Here is a 23,606-nt window from a genome sequence, read left to right as displayed (position 1 = left end):
CGAAGAAAATAGACTACAGTTCAAGAAGTAACACAGTAACACACACACTTTTTTTTTTTATTAATCCGTCTTTCAATGAGAATAAGAATATGTATTTAAATACATTATTACAGTCCCTGTTGTTGTAATGGTCAAGTGTCCAAAGACTTAGTCCTTATAGTGTATGTGGTGTGTATATATGCTGATGTAGTGAGTGTGTAAGTAGGTTAACACACAAATGAGGGTTGTGTTCAGGGCACTCATTGTTTGACATTCTCTGCTCTGTTGTTAATATGGTTGCCAAGGGACCATGGTCCCTTTAAATTGCCAGGGACTTAGGTGACGTGGCGTCACGTGGTGATGGGAAGCACCATCTTTATTTTGGACACTCAGCTGTTTCTGAGAAATAAATGACTTCATCCGCATCCGAGCAGTCCAATGCGGATGCTGTTGCCCTCAAATTTCCTGAATTGAATCAACAGTTTTTTCTGAAGAAAGACTCATGTCTAAAAGTTAAATCATGTATTTACTTTAGGCATGACAATTAGAAAACTGGGGAGACTGGATGATTATGATTAACATCAGAAAAAAGGTCACTGTGCCAGGCACGGCTAAATTGTTGTAAAAACAACTTGTTAGTCATGAATGTGTTTTGGGTGTAACATGTAATAAATCAGTGTCATTTCACATCTCCTTTCCAAAGCCAAGTTTGCTTGCACCTTGGCAGATTGCTATTATAATGATGGATCTGCAAGGTATTAAGAAAGAATGTTTCTCTGCAAGGGGAACTGCTTCACTATAACAAGTCAAAAATGCAATAATTGTCTACTGCCCCAGGAAAGCAAAGCACCAGAAATGCACCTGACCACACCTCGTTTTAAATTGAACACTCCCACGGGCACTTTTACTTTTACAAGTGCTTTTACTTTTTAAACAACATGAACACAGTAAACACCGTGACTGCGTCAGTTCTCAAAGTATAGCTGCTTCGAGCTACATGCAAATGAATCCCCCAAATCTTCATTATCATTCTTTAACAAACTCTCTAACTCCCTTTCAAATAGAAGACCATGACGTGACAGAAGACAAGGTGGTGTATGGGACCGAGAACAACAGCACCTTCCTGGAATGTGTTCCTCGCTCCCCACAAGCAACTGTAACCTGGCTTGTCCAACAACACGACCACAAGGAAGAGGTAAGTCAGTCAGTAATTGCTCTTCAGATTTAATTTTCAGTCAATATGCTTTAGCTACTGTGGCATGATGGCAGAAGGTAGGCTATGGTATACAAACCAGGAATAATATGAAACGTCTGGCAAACGTTGGCTTTAGTGATTGCCTTTAAACACTGAGATTTGCATGTGAATTTGGCACACGGCCGACGCATTTGACAGCCATTTGACATATGGTTGAAATTCAGTAGTTATATTTCAAAGAAAAGTGCACAACCTCACTGAAAAACTTGGATAAACAGTGAATTCCTTGCAAAATTTGACCGCATGCCACTTAAAGCGTCATTCAACGTTGACAGGCCTCTGTGACTTAAGCACAGCCCTTTTTTTTTTAAAGCACGACTTTGAAAATGATGCTGTCCTGTATGCCCACACCCTGAGTAATTTTTCATCTGTTTGAGGTCATGTTTCTCCAAGCTTAACCATGTACCTCGGTCAGCCAGGCAGTTTTAAAGGTATTACCACCCCTTCTCATTTCCCTGCAAATAAACATGTGGCTGCCACTCTGGCTGACAAGGCTACCATGTTTGCGTTGGCAGAGAGGGAGCGTTTGAATAGCTGAGGAGTGTTAGAGGGGACATGGGGAGGTAGGAGGTTGATAAAGAAAAGAGAACAGTGGAGGTATGAATGACTGGAGAGGTGGAGGAAATGGGTTTAAAGAAAAGAGTAAAGGAAAGCAAAAGAAAGGGTAAAAACTAACAGTGACTGGATATCATGATACATTCCGACTAATGTAATTCAAGCAAAGAAAACAACCCCTGTCCTCCTTTCCTCAGTCTATTTGTTTTAATACAGAGTTTTGGACCCAATTTGCATAATCTCTTTTTATATTTAATTTTCTAGAATGTGTTACTGTGCAAGTGACTTGCAGATATTTCTTGTTTATAATGCAACGCCAGAAGGTGGCAAACATTTAGCGAAGAAAGGTAAGAAATGCAGATGCTTTCTTGTGGGTGTACTGCACAATACAACAAAGCAGTTAGCTTCCATCATGTTCTGTGGCACGTACAGTATAGAGACACAATGGGTCTTTTTAAAGAATGCAACAGGAAAAGATCAATTTTCAAGATACTGAAGTTAGTTCTCCACTGCAGAATTTGGTCTTAAAGATGCCTAACTGTTTTAGATTTCAGTAAATTTAAAACAATGATTCAGTTTATGTATGAAACAATTTTTCAAAGTTAAATACGCTCCTCGTCTCCTCAGGTGAAGCTGGACGACCGTGTGATGTCCACAGAGCAGGGTCTCCTGTTCCGTCGCCTCTTCCGCCAGGATGAAGGTGTGTACATCTGCCGCTCCCGAGAGCATGGCTTCACACAGACTCTGGCCCGCCTAACCCTCGAAGTCCTCCAAGGTGAGACTGTGGATGAGCTCATGTCACGTGACAACGCCGGCCTCTCCGATTCATTCAAAGACCGATCCACAGGAAGTTACAGGGTCTGGATGCCATGTAGCACATACAGCAGAGGTGGCGCATCAAGCCAAATTGGCCAGTCACGTACATGGTTCAAAGATATCATGCAACTGATCGGACCGTCGAACCTGCCGCATGTGGAGGAGTACTGTGAGAGGATGTGGTGCAACGACAAGCTGAGGAGGAAACACAAGAGCATTCTGGAGAAATATCGCCAGGCGCAGGAAAGTGCCAGGAAGGTTCGTAGCAAGAGCTCAGGAGAACGCAACCGTACTCCGCGGGATCTGCGCGCATGGGAGGAGTAATGACGAGAACATGGGAGGGGAAAAAGAGGAGGGAATAAAAGACGATAATAGATCAAACTTTGGCACTTGGATTTGTACTAAAAATGTAGACGAGAAAAGTCTCTCTGCTTTGGCCATCAAACCTAACAGAATAGATTTTATGAAATCAGTGTAGGTCATGGAAGCTGCAGCTTTGTTCCGACTGTGCCCCAAAAGACAAGCATTCGGTTGTCTGGAAAGACAACAGAAAAAGAAAATATTGTTGTTGATGTAATAATACCGACACTGAGGATGGTTTTTATAACTCTTGATTACCAAGGACACTTTTCCCCCTTGACGACTTTACTCCTTTTTTACTATTGACATGACAGACACGGTTTTAACTGTTTTCACATCACATGTCGATCTCCACTGAAAAACAAACCCTCCAAACTTTGCAAACTTCATTTCAAATACAAATGTATGCATGCCTGTGGATTACCAGAAGCAGACCATGTTCTTTCTCCACTGTTGCAGCCTCATTGACTCTTTGATGAACAGTGTGTTGGCTCGTATCATTGTGTTAATCGTCCCATGAGATTATTTCAAGCTGCACTCAACAGGTTTTTCATGCAAAATCCACTGTAATTGAAAACTTCAGCAGAAAGAAACATCATATTTAATTAGTCTCTTTTATATCTTTGGACAGCGTAACAACATTTTTTTCATATATGTCCAAGTGCAGCTTGGACATATAAAATCACTTTCCATTTATTTTCCTGATCACTATAGAGTTGGTCACATTTCACACACTGGAACAAATTCCTTCTCACTTCGTCTTAAACATTTTAAATCTCTGTTCTTCTTTGTCTTGACCTTTTTTTTTAAAGTCTTCATGTGTGACTTCAGCTCAAGACATACTGTAACCGTCTTAGCTGTTATCTGGTAGAGTTATATGAAGCTAATGACACAAACACTTACATTCACTGAAATCTCACTAACCCATCAAACTGAATGCATTCACTCATTTAACTCAGACTCCGAGCTATCATGAGACGACTGTTGACGGTCCAACAGACTAAAGGCGCATTGCTTTATTTTTACTGCTGTGGTTTCAACTTTCCCTTAAACACAGCTCCAGATCAGAGCCCCCCCCCCCACACACACACTGACCCTTAAAGGGAAATTTCACAGAGGCTTATTATCTTGCTTTTTACGATACCATACGGCTTCTTGGCATGTAGCTAATTGTCATACTCATTATTCACTTTGTAGGGAATCCTCAGGCAGATATGTTGAATTTTTTTTATATAATTACTATTGTAAGAACATAATTATAGTTAAAACAGAATTAAATATCCATGAAAAACTTAAAAGGTCTTAAAAAAGCATGATAAAAAAAATTAAACTACATGAATTTGGGTAAAAACACTGACTGTGTAACAAGCTAAACTCAAGTAACCTCACATTCAATGTTCATCCTCGCACACTTTGCCTGTGTGCTATAGTTGAGTTTTTCTAATGACTATAGCTGGAACAACAGAAGGGTCAACTGTCATGACCAACTCTTTTTGTTATTCTATATAACACTTAATCAACAAAAGATTTCCCTTTAATTTGTAGCACAGGAAAAAGCAAATGGGTGTTGCACTAATTATCAGACTTTACGAGAACTATGTGGTTTAACTGGACAGAGAAAACAAAACTGTCTTCTAATAGGGAAAGATGTCACAACCAAAAGTGCAAGTGGTAAAAATCCACAGTTTCCAGTTGGAAACGATATTCTGTGCTTAATGAATAAATTCAGAAACACACCCAGCCAGTTGTCAGGTAGCGTATAAACCGAAGAACTGAGAATGGCCAACATGGCTGCTAAAAGGGTGAAAGAAAATTGTGTAAGTTGGCATATATATATTGTGAGAGCCACAGCCAGGAAGCAAGACTTCTCAAGAGGAAAAAGACAAAGGAGAGTGAAGATGTAGAAGAGTGAGAAAAATTATGAAATAAATAAGGTACTATGAGTATTTTGTAGGATGTATTTCCATTTTGTAAAAATTCTAATCCTTATCTTAAAGCATTGAAGTGGGTATTTTCTGAGAACTGATGCACATGTTTTGGTGTCTTCGGTTTGAGGAACTAGAGACAGACTGTGAGACTGCAGCGCTCACACTTGTTACTGTTAAACTAAAAGAAAATGATACAATGATGGGACGATGAATGAAGCATAGCAAACAGTTAGCAGAGTGAAATACAGTTCAAATGTAATTTACCTTTAAAATAATCCTAAATAAAAGACATTTCCAATTCTGTGGAAATAGCTACAAAGCAGTTGGTCTGGTGTGTGAAGTCAATAAAGACGTTTTGTTTGTTTGTTTGTTGTGGTGATACCAGATATGGTTAAGTGTCGGCCTCATCAGGTCCTGAATTACTGTCTTGTATACTCTACTGTAACTTTTGCAAATATGGTTGTGAAATGATTGCTGGAGTTTCTTGATTCAGAACATCAGCAACACATTCAAAGTCACAAAAACGTGCCATTTCGTGCCAACTAAACATCACATTCACTCCGGCTGTACATAAGAGTGTGTTGTGGTGTTGAACCTTTTTTTTATAAATATTTAACTTAGTATTATCATGTCCAGCCTCTGTAGTTAGTGACGTTCAGTGCATCTTCTCAAACCAGCCGTAATGTTCAACTGTTTGGTGAACACATAAGATCACCTGATGGATTTATTATTTGTCAGGGATTTAGCTCTCATGGATTTTTTTTTTTTTTAATTTAAAACTGAGGGTTCACTCTTGTTAAACTCCAGCTGCTGATTTGACTAAGTAGCTCCTCCTTCTCATTGAGGGTGCGCTAATTGATAAATACCCGACATCCACAGTAGGGGTGACCTTTCACCCCTACTCGATACAGTAAAATATCTGTTATGTTATGAGTATATCGCAACATCAGGATAATATCTTATCGCGATTTAAATGTCACGATAATGTGATAATGCGGTGTCTCTGCCGATTCCCACCCCTAATCCACAGCTACAACATGGAGCATGCAAAAGGTCCGGTCAGCGGTGGGATGTTACAGGAGGAATCGCTGTCAAAACATATATAAATAATATTGTAGAACATTGAAACAACAACTACATGTGGCTTTAGGCATCCATTAACTTGTCCGCAGTCCAACTAACACACTGTAGCGCTCTCTAAGAAAGGCAGAAACGTGTAAGGATCTGTGATTAGAAATAAACATAATCATGGTGAAATGTCTCCTCATTGTACTGTAAAGATTTGTGCTGGCTGTTGGGTCTCTTCGTCAGAAAGAGCCAAATTTAAATGTGTATTTATGTTTTATTTAAGTGTCTTTCTACCGTGCATGCTGTGTAGTTGTATGCTGTTAAACAATATTAAAAGTTTCTAACTTTAACACTGATGTCTGGCTGAATGTACTCAAAGTTCCAGGGTGGGGGGTGAGACAAAACAGCGATGCCCTGAAATGAGCCATTTTTATAAACTACAGCTTGAACAGCAGTGAAAGTAAGAATTTACTTTCATTTATCATTTTTGTGTGTGAAAAATCTAGAAAAAATCTAGAAGAATGAAGGAATTCTTACCTTCCATGTAAGGGCAGTTTTAATATTAAGGTAGTTTACCCTGCAAATTAGCCTCATGGTAACCCAACCTAGGCGTGACACGATGAATGCAGGTAAAAAAGAGTTAATATATCTATGGTGATTGATTGCAGATTTACAGGCCAATTAAGGATCATTACAGCGAGTGGGTCTGGTCATGCATGTGATTGGAGGGTAATTGGGTTGTAACAATGGACGCTTGTCACTTAAGGAAACAGACCATCTCATAAAAACCAAACCTGCGATCGAAACCCATTATACGACTTCACACCCGCACACGTTACAACCGTCGCAGAAATGCTCACAAATGCAGAACGAGTGAACACACATGGTTTGAACACCTTGATGAGGTGAACGCGCATAAAGACCCACACACTCACAGAAATGTTCCCACACATTACCCTGAGAAAACTTCAGAATACCAATTACTGATGTCAAAAAAGAGCTTTGTGGCTTAGTGGCTTCTCCGTTTCCGGCAATTTCAAGACCACTGGCTTTGGGACAGCGACATAAATTTTGCTAATATAAATTCAACACTTCAGTTTCCTGGTGGAGACTTTTTTTCTGCTGGTGTTAACTTATCCCTTCATTTGTTTCACTTACATTATCTGCTATTCTGATCTTCCACTGCCCGTGTACTTCAAGAGATGTAAACATTAGATAGCACCTGTATCATTTTCTCTGTAAACAGCGGCTAGTGTCAGCTGTGGTGGAGTAGGAAAATACGGAAATCAGTGGGATTTACGGCTAACTTTTCAATAAAGGGAAGTGAACTGGACAAAGAAAAACAGCGGCCTGGTCACGGACATGTGCAGTGTGCTAACACAGAGCCACCTGTGGCTTTTATTTTTATGATTTATGTGCCTTTTGTCCATGTGTGTGTGTGTGTGTTAGTCACACCTTATTAGACAGCAGCAGTCCACAGCCGATAGCCTTGCTGGTATCTTGGGGTTTGCCACCTGGGACCTTTTCTCTTTCCATCTACAGAAAAAAACACAACAATTATATTATGATAAAAAAGATTTATACAGTCACAATCTTGCAGAAAAATATGCTTGGTGGTTTGAGCAGCATTTCAAATCAGAGCAAAATATGTTCTTATGTTGTAGATATTGATGGTTTTTGTTAAAACACTTGTGTGTCCACGGCATCTGCAGGTGTGTCTATTAAACATGCTGCTGTGCCGACACGTCATCAGTTTTTATAAAAACGACTAAAACAACACGAGTCAGCACATATGGAGAGCTAGCCCACGGTGCTCAGCTCTGTAACTCCTTTTATAATACCTACACACATTGCACACAACTACCTCTGAACAAGTCACCCTGCATTGACTACTACATTAATATTTACTTATAAATGTAAAACAAAATACAGCATGAAAAAAAAATCTAATTTTTCTTTCATTTGAAGATGTTGAATGACCTCTCTGAGACATTTTGTTTGTTTTTATCATGTACTAAGAAAAATACACAATGCACCAATAAATTGCTGCGTTTCGCTCGGCTGATCACAGTCAAACAGAGACCACTTCATTTCCACATGACGGAATGTGACACGTAGAAACAGAACCACAACTTTGTTCTGGTTGTAAACACACTACATCTTTGACATGCCGGTTGTCAAACCAGACAGATTGTATTCTCCGCTTCTGATCGTCTGTGGTCTTTCACATGAATCACTGGGAGGGAAAAATAAAAGGATCCTTGTGGGCTTATTGACAGATCACTCGATTTTGACGCAGCGCTTTCTCAAGTTGAAGTGTTTTCTCATAACAACGGGTTCTATTTGCAACTGAATTCTTCTTTTGTATCCAGTGCACATCTCACTTCATTTTGTCGATGTGCACCAACTGCACACAGTGACTTTATTTATGTTGCAATTATTGGTTCTAATAGAAAAATAAAGACCGCTCTTTAAAAAGTGCATTACCTCTATGTTTGTACTTTAGAGCAAAGATGAAACTCTGTTGGGGTTAAATACATCCAATCATACACAGTCCTTGTGCAGTTTTCTAAACGGTGAGAAACCATATGGAAACAGACTTGTTCTGACCAGGATGATTCTCATTCATACATTTAACAGTATTAAATAACAAAACAAAAATAAAAAATGTAATAAAAAAAATAAAATAAAATTAAATTAAATAACAGTATTAAATAGTCAATTTAATAGACATAATGGCCCAAAATGAATGGATTTAAATTAATGTAATGACGCTATATCCATTGTTTAGCATTTGACACAACTTGGGACTTTTTCAGACAAATGTTCCGATGCGAGAATAATGAAAATGTGCTTCGAGAGTAGTATATGACGGATACACACAATCATGTATATATATAAAAAATACTGTTTCTGAAATCCTGTCTCTGTTGCCAGGACAATAAAAGAGAGATGTTGTTTTCCTTCCATGCCTCAAAAGGTTCGGGAAAAATGCAGTGAGCCCATGATTGGTGTGTCTTAAAAGACGCATGGAGCTACAATCCTGTGTGCAATCATGGTTTAAGTGTATTCAAAATACATTTTACATTCAAAGTTGTGGGATGAAGCAGCTTTATAACCTCTGATTGAGGTTTATTACAGCACCTCCCAGGAGTGTTACTGTTCAGAGGCCATTTCCCCAGTCAGAATGTCGGCCTAATTTTTTTTAAGTTTGACTACAATTTCCTCTTGTTCATTTTTTGTTCTGGTTGTTATCGTACCCACTGGAGAAGTCTGTTGAAGTCATTGATCCTGATTGGGGGCATGAGGTTTTCTTTTTATGTCCGTTTGCTTTAAAGTATCGCTCTCACTCTGACTGACTGCAGATGCTGCCCTCTCTCTTATGTTATAATTTCCACTACATGTGTTTAATTATCTCTCTTTGGTTTACTTCAGCTCAAATTTTGGCTTGTGAGGTGACAGTCGTCAGATTTGCCTCTATATACATTTGTTTTTTTCCCCCTGCAAAACTTGGCAATTTATTCCCCGTTTTTTTTTAGCTAAAAACAAACAAAAAGTGGCACCGTCTCCCTTTTGCGAGATAAGACAGATGCGGGCAACAAAAGTTATGTTACTTTCCATGACTGGAGATGATTATTGGTGAGTAAAAGGAACAAAGTTTAATACCGACCTTGATGCATTCATTTTTAATGCCCATGTTGGATTTAAAGAACCTGCCAAAACTTACATGAGACTTTAAACACAGCACATTTAATTCACCATCTTCCCATGATTTGTAATGTTAGGGACTTAGAGAGTCCAGTGGTAAAGTAGTTACTACTTTTGATAACCAACTGCATGTTTTACATATTGTTAAAAGGCAAAGTGTAGCTCAGAGGTTTTGTGTGTGTGTGTGTGTGTATGTGAGTAAAAGGACAGGCATGGTTAAGTGATCCACGGGGAGTCTGCCATAGATGTGGAGGCTCCGCTTTGACTGATGAAGATTAATCTACAGAGAGGGGACTGGCAGGGATGGAGAGATGCTTAAGTGATATTTCTCTTTAATTGAACATTCCCTTTTCTTTAGACGTATTTCTCAAAAGGCAAAAAAAAAGTCTCAAAGTCAGCAGCACTCACGAAAACCACATTGTTTGAAAGAAAAAGCTCAACAAGGTTACACCAGTTAATTGTTGTCATTGGGAATCATTTCCTCACAAAGTTAATTGATGTTAAATGTTTAATGTCCCACAACAGGAACAGGATCCGGTGTTGTTGATAAATTGCTTAATACATTGAATGGTAGACCAAAAAAAGTTTTTATTTGGGTGATACTGACCTCTAATTATCCAGTAGAGTGTCTGATTGGGATGCACAAATATAATTATATTAACCTTACAAACTCAGAGCAGTCAAAGCTCTGTGCCCCCCATGTGATCTCTGGTTCCCCCCTTAGGGGGGGTTGGGAACCATGGCCCTAAAAAATATCCAGCTTTATCTTTGGTTTTACTCTAAATAGGACCACAACTGTATTGAAGACGACCTAAACCAAGGGAATGAGACATAAACGTCCCAAATCAAGGTGAGGTCATAGGTCATTTTTTGTCATGAACTGAATTTAGACATGAACTTAAGTTTACAGTAGGTTGGTCAGGCTGTTATCAGAGAAGAGAAGAGAAGAGAAGAGAAGAGAAGAGAAGAGAAGAGAAGAGAAGAGAAGAGAAGAGAAGAGAAGGTACAGTTTGGTAAAATATGATGAAGAGAGAAGACGTTCAAGGGAAATGAAGAAATGTCTGGACTCCGATGGAGGCCTCGTGGGTAAAGAAGGAAACTTTGGTCATTAATCTCTTATGTTCAGTCCCACAAATCTTCTGGGGAAAAAGGGAATACAGAATATAATATTTGTTGGGTGTCACAACTTGTTATGTGTCTGGACAGACCCCGTAAAGCACTCTACTCCAGTCTTAGTAATAGGACTCATTAGTCATTTGATAGATATTGTCATTACACCACAATCTCACAGGACACAGTCCCATGTTCGAGCTCCAACAGTACATGACCCAGATTTAGTGGGACTATTTATTATTTATCTTTCAGTTTTCAGACCAGCATCATTTATCACTCACTGAGGCCCTGTTGTCACATAACCACAGGGAACTTACTCTCCTGCATATTGAAGCTCAGTAAGTGCTTGGTCTTCCTGGTCTTTGTGGCAAAAACCACAGAGGAATTCCCCACTGCATCTTTAATGGACACTTAATGAAAATGGTGTGTAAATGTTTTTATTTACCTCAAACACTCGACATTTCTTTGAAAAGACAGCTGTGTTCTGCAAAGGAGGGGTTGTGATGAATCATCTGTTGTTTTCTTGTTTTCAAGCATTTTAATTAAAAACAAAGGAAAACAAGATCTGAAGGACAGGACACTTCAAAAGATCCTTTGTTCTAAGAAGTGTATGTATTGGTTGCATGGTTATGCATTTGTTTTAAATTGTATATACTTATTAACTTTTATGTCTATTATTTTTCTGCATGTGCAATAATACTTACCACCTTGTGGGATTAATAAGTGCCCTTCTATTGAATTCCATGTATAAAACAGTCTGGCTGACCTTTAATTTACTAAAACATGTGCATAGCCACACTAATATTTCCTACTAATGTACTTATGTTTGGAATTAAACCTATTATCCCCAAATGACAGTAGAAAAAGTAAATATTAATAATGTATATAATCAAAAGCAAGATATCGTTATCATCCTCTATGAAATATTAGTCAGTCAAAAGTTGTTTTCCAGATGTTACAGTTGAAATAGACAACTTATCAGCTTAAACATATATTATTATAACTTGCTTCCACAGCGTAATGGCAATACATAAAAAAAACCTCTATATTCTTTATCTATATTTATATTGGTTCCCATATATGCTATGGTTTCACTATGTTATTCTCTTGGGACCCAGGCCACAGCCTTCAAAGACGTATCACAACAAGATTTATGGCACAAAGAAGGTTATCGTACAAAGCCTGGTAGAAGGTGATAAAGAAAAATTAGAATTTGATGATACTCGCGTTTTTATTCTTAATGTAAGCAACATATATATACACACATGTACTGCATGTACATACCTGATATAATCTGGGTATCAAATACAGTCTTTATTACTGATAACTGAGTGTATTTACAGTTCCCTCTCTGTCCAATCCTGACCACCGTTGATACAACAACACTTTTCTCTGGCATCAGCTCCTTTAAATATTGTGTCCACCATGCAGATGATCCACTTGATGTTTTTGTTCAACGTCAGAGTGCATTCAGGAGGGAGCCGGTCACTGAGACCTACAGCCGTGGATGTTTGGGCCAGTAATTTCCTGGCTTTTGTGAGATCCATGTCAACAAATAAAAAGAAGAATGTCCACTGACCCTAAAGCAGATGTTGGTTGCAACAAAGAGGATAACATGTGTTTTCAGGATGTGCTGCAATACAGTCATCATTTAGGTATTAGAGTCTGATGGAACAAGAGACAACAAAGTGTTGTTTTTACCTGGTGCAGCATAAACAACTGAGGACAAAGTACCTAGTTATTCAAATAACAAGGATTACACATACACACACATGCAGGTTTGCACAGCCATCCTTTTAAGCACACCACATTGAGTGTCATTTATTTGGATAGCAAAAATAACTGCGATTCAAATCTTAGCCCTAAACTTAACCAAGTTTCTCAGAAATTAGGTTCCATCTCGGACCAGGTTTTGGTCTCCATGATGACGACAAGGTCAAAGTTTATCCCAGATAAGGGATAAAAGACTTAACGCAAACACACACACACACGTTTTGCACAATGCATTCCCTAGCCCCTTACCCCTACTTAACCATCACAACTAAGTGCCTAACCCTAACCTTTACCCTAACTATAACCTAAACACAATTCTATCCCGAACCCTAAAAACAGGTCTTAACCCCCAAAAAGCCCTTAAAAAAATATGAGGACGAGCCAAAATGCCCTCACTCCATACAGTTTATGAAAAAAGATGTGTTTGTGCGTGTGTGAGTTAACTGCAACAGACAAATAAGGAGCTTTTCTACCACACCTGCCAAAAATAGTTAATGTTATAAATATGTTGACTCTATAACTCACTCTCATTTAATGGTAATTTATTGGCATGACATGTTTAAATAAGAAAAATACAAATAAATGAATAAAAGCTCCCTGGGCGTGTGTGTTTTAATTGTCTTGTTCATTCAATGTTGAGGTCGTGAAGGTCACAGGATTGCAGCATAACTGCAGCTTTGACTCCACACATACCGAGAGGGAGAGAGTGTACAGGGATAAACGGAGTCTCCAAACAAGAGGGGTGACTTGTTGCATCTATGTGTGAGTGTCGCAGGATGTTTGCTGTGTAAAACACAGTGGTCACTTTGCTATTTCCTTCCTAAAGGTGTGGTCACACCTTGACTGACAGGAAGTCACGCTCCCAACGAGCACCCATGTGGTCTGCCTGAGGCATTGTCAACCCTGAGCCAAGCTTCCTATTATATGAGTATAATGTGTCCGTGTGCACTGTATGTATTTGTTGACTTGTGCAGCTCAATTGTTACATGAACGTATACTCATTTACATTGTTTCACCTGCTAATACTGTATATAATATTTTCCCTGCAGAACTTGAGTGTCAACAATGGAACTGCAGTGTAAACTGAACAGAATATTTGTTTCCTTGTTGTTTATTTTCCCTGCACTAAACATTAACTTCCAGCTTCATTCATTGCACACTAACATAAACAGTGGTATATAATGGAGTGGACAACAGTAATGAACACTTGGCTCGTTCAATGGTTCTGAAACTCAGCCAAGTATTATTCAACATCCACAGCATAGACCAAGGTTTCTCAATCCCTGTCCTGGTCCTGGCTCTGCATGTTTTAGAAGTTTTTCTGCTCCAACACACCTGATTCAAATAATTTTTTGAATGAGAATAATGATTTTAATAATGATTAATTATTTCCTCTGATATCGCAAATCATATCGCAATCGCATTTGCTGTCAAAATAATCTCAATTAGAGATTCATTTAAAATCATTCAGCCTTAGTTTTAATATTATTATCGTACAAGGAAATTATAATTCACGGTCAAAAACAAAACTATTCAATTTCTGATAAAAAAGAAAAGAAGAAGAACAACCAAACTATTTACAAGCAGTGTGTTCCACCCCTTGTCAGTAAGGGGTGCTGTAGCACACTCAGCACCCCACTTCCTGCAAGTGGCTTACCCAAATAACAAAAATATAATAATAAATAACTAAATAAATAAAACATACTGTCACTCTGTACATAGCATAGCACTATAAATATACATTCATTTATAAACAAATACACTAACGCGTTTGTCAAAAGAACTCGGGGACTCACCATGACTCAGGTGTGCAGCCTCAAATCAGCGTCCACAGTCTTCAGTCTACACAAACAAAAGCAACATAAATAAATAAACTCTTTGGTAACTGGCAAACTACAACAATGTGGGCCGTCCATTTATTTCATTTACTCCATCACCACTTACCACTGACGACGACAATAATGATTCCATCTCGTCTCAAAAGTCGCGCGTTTTCCCGGCACAGCTACTTCCGGGATTGTAACGTCTGGTAGGCGGTCCTTACCTTACCTCGCGCTGTCCTTAAAGGGACAACTTTTAAATTAAACAAAAGCAGTCAGTCTGTATAGCCCAGGTTACCTTTGGGTATTTTATTGCTTCCGTAATAATGACTCGTGTGAGAGATGCTGCTCACATATGTATGCTCAGTATGTAAGGTTGAAACAATGCTGTAATCATCCTGTTTATTCAGTGCATTCCCCTTAAAACCAAGTACAAAATAATTATAATTATAATTATCAGTCAGCAGCAGCTCTGTCAGTTCTGCGTGTGTCATCCAGGGACAAGGAGTTAACTACAGAGTCCTGGAAAGTTCATACGATCTTTATACTAAATATGTTGTTTCGTTTCAAATGTGTAGTCTTGAGGCCCAAGTATTTCTAATAGTCCCGTATCAAATCAGTGATCAATGATGAAGACTTTTCCTTTGGCCGTAAAATGAGTCCTATTTTGGATGGTCACACTGGTGAATTTAGAAGGCACAGATGAACGACCTACACTGTATATAATCATTTAGGCCCAGGTTTCTAGCACGCAATAAAGAGGTGATTAAATGAGGTGTGATTCAGAGTCACAGCAGCCTCCTCACTGGCATAGAGGTTTTAAAAGACCTGATTCACACAGACAGACCACTTTCATTATTACTAAAGTGCACGCACCTCTAATTCCTAACATAACAGAAACACTAGAGGCACTAACATTTTTTCTTCTGTTTCATTTATGATTTTTTTTATTTATTTCTTTACTCTGCATCATTTTCCTGTCTAAGTTTCTTGTTTTCTATTTAAAAAAAAAAAAGGGTGGTAGACTTCCATCATGTGCGTGTGCACAAGTGTTTGTGTTCGAATGAATGATGATGGTTAGTTAGTGGGAAACCCCGTCTCCTTTGTGTCAACAGGCTTTCCCACTTGCTGAGGCTAATCACCGAGGTAATTACTGTTAATTTGGCTCATTAATCATTAGACCTGTCAGGCCGTTCCACTGCCCGGTAGCAGGAGTGTGTGTAAGAGTGTAAGCTGAAAGAGGAAAAAAGACGATGTCCACATTTTGTATATATATATATATATGCAATTATAACCTGTTTTTGTGATAAAAAAAGTTACTACACCTAAAAAGCAAAGCTAGGAAAACTACTGTGTTTTACATTAGTAAAGCCAAAGGTTTCAGATAAAAGAGGCACTGCCAGTTAAGAAAACTTTCATGGCCCGCTGATAAAATCACGACAGACGGCATCAAGAGAGTGTTCCAACATTCCAAAAATATCAAATAATTTTGGCAAACTCATGTTTCCAATAGTCTGATAACCTTTTATCTACACATTTTTCATTCAAAAAATACACCCCAGAAGTTAATTTAAAATAATTCTCAAAGTAACTGAAAGAGTCAGCGTTTAGTTCTGTATCTGTAAAATGAGTTGTGTGAATATAACTAAGCTTTGAAATGTGCCTTTAATGTGCCTTTACATCCCTGACATGTAAAAGAAAGAACATAATACACCTGTATATTTAAAAGGGGATCAGAGCTCAGTGAGTTTAATCACTCACAACGCAATAAAATCAGCGGTATGGTAGCGGTTAAACATTTGAATGGTTCATTGAAACTGCTTACATTCAACATACAGTGTGTTTATTGTACAGGACAGTGTATATGCAGTCACCGGGATATACATCCTCCTGTTTCTCATTTAAACAATTCCAGCATGGAGTGAAAGAATAGTGTTTATTCATGCGGCAGCTGCACTGAAAGTCTATCTGCCGCTTACACTCAAAACATGGTCTCATATTATTTCATCAGCAGGTGATTAAGGTCACGGCGTTCAACAGACTTCAATGAAATGTTTAAATACGTAAATGATCCCATCGATCTCGAACCTTTCCCGAAAGGTGTTTTAAAGGTTATGTGACAAACAGAGGGAAAGAAAACATTGATTTACTTTTAAATGACACTAAAGCAAAACAGTGGTTGTGTTGAAGTTGCCATTAAAGCTTCGTTGTTCTCTCTTTTCACCGGATGAACACAAAACAAAGCTTGTGTCTGTGTTCCAGTGGCGATGCTTTTAGGTCAAACCTGTTATCTAAATGCTGCTATGAGCTCACCGTGCATTTGACTGACTTTGTATTGAAGGGCATAGTTGACTTAAAAAAGCCTTCTCTGTTCTCATTTTGCCACAGCAAAAAATTGAATCTAAACATGCTGGAATATGAAGGAGAGAGAACAAGAATGTGTGTGTGTGTGTGTGTGTGTGTGTGTGTGTTGCCTGCTCAGTAATATCATGTTTCATGCAGAGGCCACCGCGAGCCAAAAATACATTCACCCTGTTACGATATATTTAACTATACATGGAAATTTGTTTTACCAAAGCAGGGCACGGGGACACCTGTGTGGTACAAACACACACACGGGAGCACACAAATTGCTGAACTGCTCATATTATATAAGACATTTAGTCACAAATGGTGCTGCGGTACAAAGCTGTACACGAGACAAACTCAAGGATTTTCTTTTTTGTTTTTCATCTCACACAATAATCAAATATCTCTTTCTCAAATTCCCTTTTGAAGACGCAAAGAACACAAATACACCAAAGCCATGGCTCTCAAACTGTGGTGTGTGTACCACCGGTGGGGTACGCGAGCTTCCTCTAGTGACACTTAGGGAAAAAAAATCTGTAATATTATTCTACTGTAAAAACCAGGGTATGTGATCGGAGTGGAGCGGAGGGATTTTGCGTAGAAAATGCAACAAAAAACTAAAAAGGTCACCTTATCTCTCGCTCCATCTTCATCTAAGTTCACTACACCAGTGTGTGAAGTGTATGTGAGGAAGAGGAGGATGATGCTAGAGCAAATGACCTTACTGGGAATAAATCTGCCTCCTGTGAAAAGCCCATAGCTGACTTTGCTCGGCCCATTTACGCCACTGTGCTCTACAGTTGGCAATAATGGTGTTACAGTGCTTGTGAGAGCTCACTGTTATAAAAAGGTCTGAGAACCACTGCACTAAATAATTACCCAGTAAAAACCAGCATATGGAAATAAACCCTTCATCTGTAGCCCATGGACACTGCACAGCCATTTGGACACAAATGCAGAAAACTAAAGGCTATTATTGAAAACACAGGGGGGCTAATGGGTTTCCAGGTTGCGTAACATGAAGCCATTTTCATTTCCTATGTGTTTATGGGTGGTGACCACATACTGCACCCGTATGTGTGTGTGTGTGTGTGTGTGTCATCATGATCGTATGAAGAATGTAGACCTCAGTGTCAAAGATGGAGACACTGATATACAGATGGAATACGGGGAACGGCTGGGAAACGTCAGGGAGGTGGAGAGAGAGCGAGGTTAAGACCTCCGTTATTTTTCAGCAAATAATTTGCATTTCTTCTCCTTCTCCTTCTCTTCTCCTCCTCGGTGTTTTACATTAGTGCTGCATTGTTTTTTGTTCTCCAACAACCCCGACCTTGTACAACAAAGGAAACTATTGTTCCTCCTTCAGTGCAAGTGTGCGCCATTTGTCAAGCGATCCACTGCAGACTGTTCGCCAAACCAATTATCTGGAGAGTTTACCCAAGATAGCGTGTATACAAAAGGAGTCTTCATCATCACAAGCAATTCGTCAACAGCAGAAGAATATATTTAACGTGAGCGTAAATGAACTGTGAAATTGTTGCTTTCTTTCCTCCTCTTTAATCCTCATTAAAGCCAGCATTAGTAGTATTTGCATTACATTAAATCATTAAAGTTAAGCACATAAAACAATTGGTTAATGTAATAAAAACAACAGCCTACATGTCAACAATGCACCTTTGCATGTGTGTTTTTTTATCATTTATTTCTGCTGTAGCAGGAGAGTGAGTGGCAGATTTTCTTTCTCAAGTGTCACTTTTCTTGTTTAATCCTCATTTTATCAATAAACCTCCTGCTGTGCTTTATCTATTATTTCCGTTTCCCACGTGGCCAAAACAGCATAAGTATCCCTCGAAGGTAAGCTGTTTGCATAACAACGCAGACAGTGCAAAGCAAAGTCATTGCACGATCATGGACCTCACGTCATAGCATGACTGCCATCATGTGGTCAAAATCCAGGTGACATCATTTAGTGAACTGTTTCCATGTTATTGATGAAAACATGTTCTCCCCGTGTGTGTGTGTGTGTGTGTGTGTGTGTGTGTTCCCTCCCACAGTCCCCAGATTTAGATTTGACTGCTGGTGGATGGTTGTTTTCTCCACTGGCCCTTTTCCACTATGGTCCCGGCTCGCCTCGCCACGGCATGACACGGCACAGTTTAGGTTGCATCACCACTACAAAAAAAAAGTACCTACTCAACGTGGGCGGAGTCATCACTGCGCGGGGAACTGCGGTGACATCGGTTTACACACATGCACTCAAACGAGTGTAAATACACCAGACTCCTCTGTTAAATATTGAGATTTTAGACATTTCACTGGTAATTGTTGGAGATTAAGCCATGTTTTTAGGATTGTTAAGTAGTTTTATCTGATCTACAGTTCGGCATTGTTCGGCTTGATTTCTGTGTTGGACGTCGCTTCCTGTGAAGGCACACTGGCCAGTCAGTGGCGGCAGGTACTAAAAAAAGAACCTGTTACCAGGTACCACATTAGTGGAAACTCAGTGTCCCTGTGATGGGTGATCTGTCCAGGACGCCTTTCGCCCTATGTCAGCTGGAATTGGCACCAGTGACCCGCACGACCCGGTAGAATATGAATGAATGAAGTGATGAAAAATTGCCCCTGTCCGTGTCATGATAACAATCAATTGTTCCATGATCCACTTCATCGAGAGGCGTACGACAGAGAGATAGATAGATAACACGTTGCTGTTTCACACACATCCTTTTTTTTTTTGTCATCAAACAGATCGGCACGTTCGTTTTAAAGTAACTGCATATTTTATTGTGTTAATCAAAAACATGACTCTTCACAAAGACCTCCGGGAGAATGACAGTGCACCATGTTAACTTTGGCCTTGACCTTTTGAACTTTCATTAACACTGCTCTCTCTACACATGCATGCTACTGTTATTTTGCCTTTATATACAGAGCTCTGCTTTCCCCTAAAAACTCTCTCTCTCTCTCTCTCACACACACACACACACACACACACACATATAAATCACAAGCACACATTTCTTTCTCTCCTTCTCTCTCTCTTTCTCACACACACACACACACTTACACAAGCCTCTCCTTGTGCTGTTGTACAGGGGTGTGTCACATGGCCTGGGATACAACAGGAGTGTTTATTGGAGGGCCGAGTGTGAACAGCAGAAGCTCTAATTGGGACACTGTTCAGGAGGAGTTTCCTCATTGGCCAAAATGTACAAAAACATTGAGGATGAGCCATTTTTCAGCAGAACATGAACAATACAGACGTATTTCTACATTAATAAGAAAAATAAAAATCCACCCCAGCGTACCAGCTTATCTTTGCACATAAATACATAGGAATAATAATAATCATCATAATAATAATAATAATAATAATCATTTTCAACATTGTGCTTTCTTTCTTTTGCTCTTTCTTGCCACCACACCATTGTCAAACATGTTCAGCCACTAACATCGGTCATGCAATTTTAAAAGACGAGGAAACGACAGCTGACGTGAGAGGGAGACTCGGTCAAGTCTGACATCACTACCATTCTAAAAAAGGCTATGTACACAACTAATTACTTTTAATCTCCATTTTAGCGTATTAGTGACCTAAATCCAACATCTGCTGCTCTGGAAACGTGGTGCCACTTTACAGGTGTCAGTGAGTCCAGTCCGTGCTGTTTTCTTTAATGAATTAATTACATCTCTGCAAAGAAGAAGGTACATAAATAACCACAATGATTCCATACATCTACAAATCCCCCACACAGACCTAGTTTGTGCTGCTTTCACCCAAAGACGTAATTTGAGAATTGAGAATACGACTTTTAAAAAATACATTTCTGTTGCGAGTATAGTGGGAAATCTTGCTTTCGGGATATTTATGGTAGCAGCACAAATTGGACCACATATCCAAGAGGGAAATCATGTTGAGATTTCATGAACGCAAAACACATATAAGAGTGGTTTATCTTTTCTATCACGTCGAGGGACAATGATATCACACAGGTCGGCTCTTTGTCTGAGCTTGTACGCACAACGGACACTAGGGGGCAGGCTACACACACACACACACACACACACACACACACACACACTGACAAAGTCTCTTTACAGATAATACACAGATAGATACCGTACATGAGACAGACAGACAGACAGATAGACAGACAGACGGAAGGAAGACCTTATTGTACTAACTGTCCTTTAGGAAGAGATGACACTGTTGAGCAGCAAACAATTCAAATGGTGTTGATTACAACAGTGTATAAAGTCAGACGGACGTTCATCTTTTTTTTTCTACTGTTGCGGGTGATGCAGTTCTGTTGTTGTTGTTGTTGTTGTTGTTGTTGTGTAAATGAATCTGTGCTGAATGAAGGAGCTAATGACATTTCATAACATTTGCATATACACTATGTATTTATCACAAACAAATGCAAGAACAGTGTAAAAGAGCGAGAAGTAAAAGTACCACTTAGAATACAAAAAACAATCATATTTTCAGTCATAAATATGCTAAAATATATACTGTACTGAATCCCCGAAACATGGGTTGTCATATGTGAAGTCCACTAAAGATCTTTCTTCCTCCTCCTCCTCCTCCTCCTCGCTGTTTTAACGCTCTCCATCTATAAACTACTGTGTTCATGTATCTCCTTAATATTAATACACAACACACTGAACACAATCAAATAAAACTCAATAAATAATAAATCTTATAGCAAGGGTTTTGGGTCATGTCAAAACTCTTTATACTTAAAAAATATGTATGTATGTGTTAACAAAGCCACGTAAAACATAACTCAAACGTGTGTAGGTGTTACTCCAGGTCTGACAGGGACGTTACGGGGCCTTCAGAGAGAGAGAGAGCGACTTTCTTTGAGCTCCAGCTTTGTCTGTGCACTGTAAACATCTCATCTTTCTCTCACATCATGGAATGCCAGTAGTTTTTTCCACCCCCTCATTCTCTAGTGGTTTGGACCAGTGAAGCAATATAATCATATCTGGCCAGATTCAACTACTCTCTAACCATAACTGCATTGTACTCTGTGATTTATTTTTGCTGCAACAAGCCTCAGTGTGCCTAAGGAAACCACTAAGAAACATGCTATGTAGTATAATCAGTACGGCATCATGCTGATTTATTCCACAGGCTGCGCCCACACTGCTGGCATCTCACACCTCATCTGTGCACACACACACACACACACAGACACGTGAAGAGTGAGGCCGGTGAAAGTATGTGCACCAGGAGCACCACAGGAAGTCGATCGATGCATGTGTCTATGTAGGAATAACGTTAAAGGATGTGTTTTTGTGTGTTTTCCAGTTTGCGACCATTCTTTCGCAGTATATCCCAGTCGTCACATTTCTCCATTCTTTCCCGTCGAGCAACACACTCGAGTCCACGTACACAGGTATCAAATCTTCAGGCGGGAAACGCAATGTGAAGGCTTCATTTTTGAAAACTTGGAGTTGATTTGTTTGGTTTTTTTTTCCCCCCCAAGTGGTGTCGCCCAGACAGTTGGTGTCCACACTGTGTGACCTGCTATGTACATATCACGTGTAGCTGACAAACGGGGAACCCACCCTCCTCCACCAGTCAGTGTCAAAGGGAACGACAGGTGAGTGTTAAGTGCACCGCCCACAGTAGCGTCGGGTTTACTTTTCACGTCTCTGTTTCAACTATTCTAGTGAATTGGGCAATAAAGCAGCACATGCAGGGGCTGACCGCCGGGGTGATGAGTCGGGGACAGGTGTACAATATACTGGGGGGCATCCATAGAGAAATATACACAATGGAGGAGGTGTATGTGTGTGTGTGCGTGTGTGTGTGTATGTGTGTGTGTGGGTGAACACCTCCAGAAGTTCTCAGTCTCGTTCTGTCATACGCCTCTTTTCTTCCTGTATCAGTCATTCTTTTTTTACCTCTGCGTTGTTACTCCCCTGCGCTGCGTGGTGCACGAGGGTTTGGTTTCCCGTCGTGGGTCCGGCGGTTTCTCCCCTTCCTGATCTCCTGCAGGTGCTTCCACTTCTTGTTCGCTGGGCGGGCGGCGGGACCCGCAGAGAGGGCGTCCTTTGCCGGGGCGGGAAATACCTTATCGACCTGATCGCTGCCCGCGTTCTTGCGCGCCCAAACTTGCTCACAGATCTGGTCGACGGTGCTCAGGTTAGGGTGATCCACCAGTTGCATGAAGTCCCGGTACCAAAGCTTTTGATTGGTCACTGCTGGCCCGCCTCCACTGCGGACCTGTGCATCGGAGGGTAGATTGGAGGCTGAGGAAGACATTGAGGGCACAACTTCCAAAGTGATACCAAGCAAAGTCTGGGTGAAACCGTATTCCATGGCGTGGCACTGGTAGATGCCGATGTCTCTCTTTAGGACTCGGCGGATCAGAAGACCTCTGTCGGTCTGAAGGATGCGGTCATCTAGACGTACCTGGAAAACAGAAGTAGCAATAAATGAAATGAAATGAAGAAGCCGATGGATAAATCCGGAGTACAGCTCTCTTCAGTCGGCTCACCTCTTCCCGTGGGTTCTGTGAATGTTTCTGGAAGGTCCAGGTCACTTTGGCCTGAAGGGATTTGGGGATACACTCCAGGAAAGTGCTGCTTCCCTCAACGCCATACAACTTCCTCTCTGTCACGCGGTGCTTATGGTGATCTGCAGAGGGCAGCAGAGGCACAAACATCACGGTTTGATTGCTTTACTTCAGCACTTGAACTCACAGGAGGCAACAAATAAATAAGCAAATAAAAAGGAAATGAATGGTCATGAGATTTAGGTGTAGAAGACCAAAGTGACATCCAAAGAAAAGATGAAACACGCCTCCTGATCTATAATCACTTCAACGATTCAATGATGAAACCTTATGAACGTGTTTATTTATGCTCTGG

General features: G+C 39.9%; 2 protein-coding genes and 1 long non-coding RNA gene across 6 annotated transcripts in view; 1 reads left to right on the top strand and 2 right to left on the bottom strand.

The window, feature by feature from the left end:
• Window positions 1-6,311, top strand: part of sema3bl (sema domain, immunoglobulin domain (Ig), short basic domain, secreted, (semaphorin) 3bl) — a 57,003-nt gene extending 50,692 nt beyond the window's left edge. Inside the window, exons 15-16 of the mRNA XM_044038336.1 lie at window positions 1,044-1,174; window positions 2,417-6,311. Coding sequence (XP_043894271.1) covers window positions 1,044-1,174; window positions 2,417-2,929 — 644 coding nt within the window. The 3' untranslated portion in view covers window positions 2,930-6,311. The remainder of the gene's footprint in view (window positions 1-1,043; window positions 1,175-2,416) is intronic.
• The window catches only part of LOC122777243, a 91,704-nt gene extending 77,135 nt beyond the window's left edge, over window positions 1-14,569 (bottom strand). Inside the window, exons 1-3 of the long non-coding RNA XR_006361301.1 lie at window positions 14,500-14,569; window positions 14,352-14,397; window positions 7,417-7,497 (exon numbers count right to left, since the gene is read on the bottom strand). This is a non-coding gene — a long non-coding RNA (uncharacterized LOC122777243). The remainder of the gene's footprint in view (window positions 1-7,416; window positions 7,498-14,351; window positions 14,398-14,499) is intronic.
• A 4,916-nt stretch (window positions 14,570-19,485) lies between these two features.
• Window positions 19,486-23,606, bottom strand: part of sema3b (sema domain, immunoglobulin domain (Ig), short basic domain, secreted, (semaphorin) 3B) — a 113,430-nt gene continuing 109,309 nt past the window's right edge. For all 4 annotated transcript variants that reach the window (XM_044037251.1, XM_044037250.1, XM_044037248.1 and 1 more), the window contains 2 exons: window positions 23,234-23,373; window positions 19,486-23,148 (listed from right to left, as the gene is read on the bottom strand). In XM_044037251.1, the coding sequence (XP_043893186.1) occupies window positions 22,648-23,148; window positions 23,234-23,373 (641 nt within the window). In that variant the 3' untranslated portion in view covers window positions 19,486-22,647. The remainder of the gene's footprint in view (window positions 23,149-23,233; window positions 23,374-23,606) is intronic.

This window comes from Solea senegalensis, linkage group LG11 (genome assembly GCF_019176455.1).
Source record: "Solea senegalensis isolate Sse05_10M linkage group LG11, IFAPA_SoseM_1, whole genome shotgun sequence".
Classification (NCBI taxonomy): Eukaryota; Metazoa; Chordata; class Actinopteri; order Pleuronectiformes; family Soleidae; genus Solea; species Solea senegalensis.
This window is presented reverse-complemented; position numbering and strand designations above follow the sequence as displayed.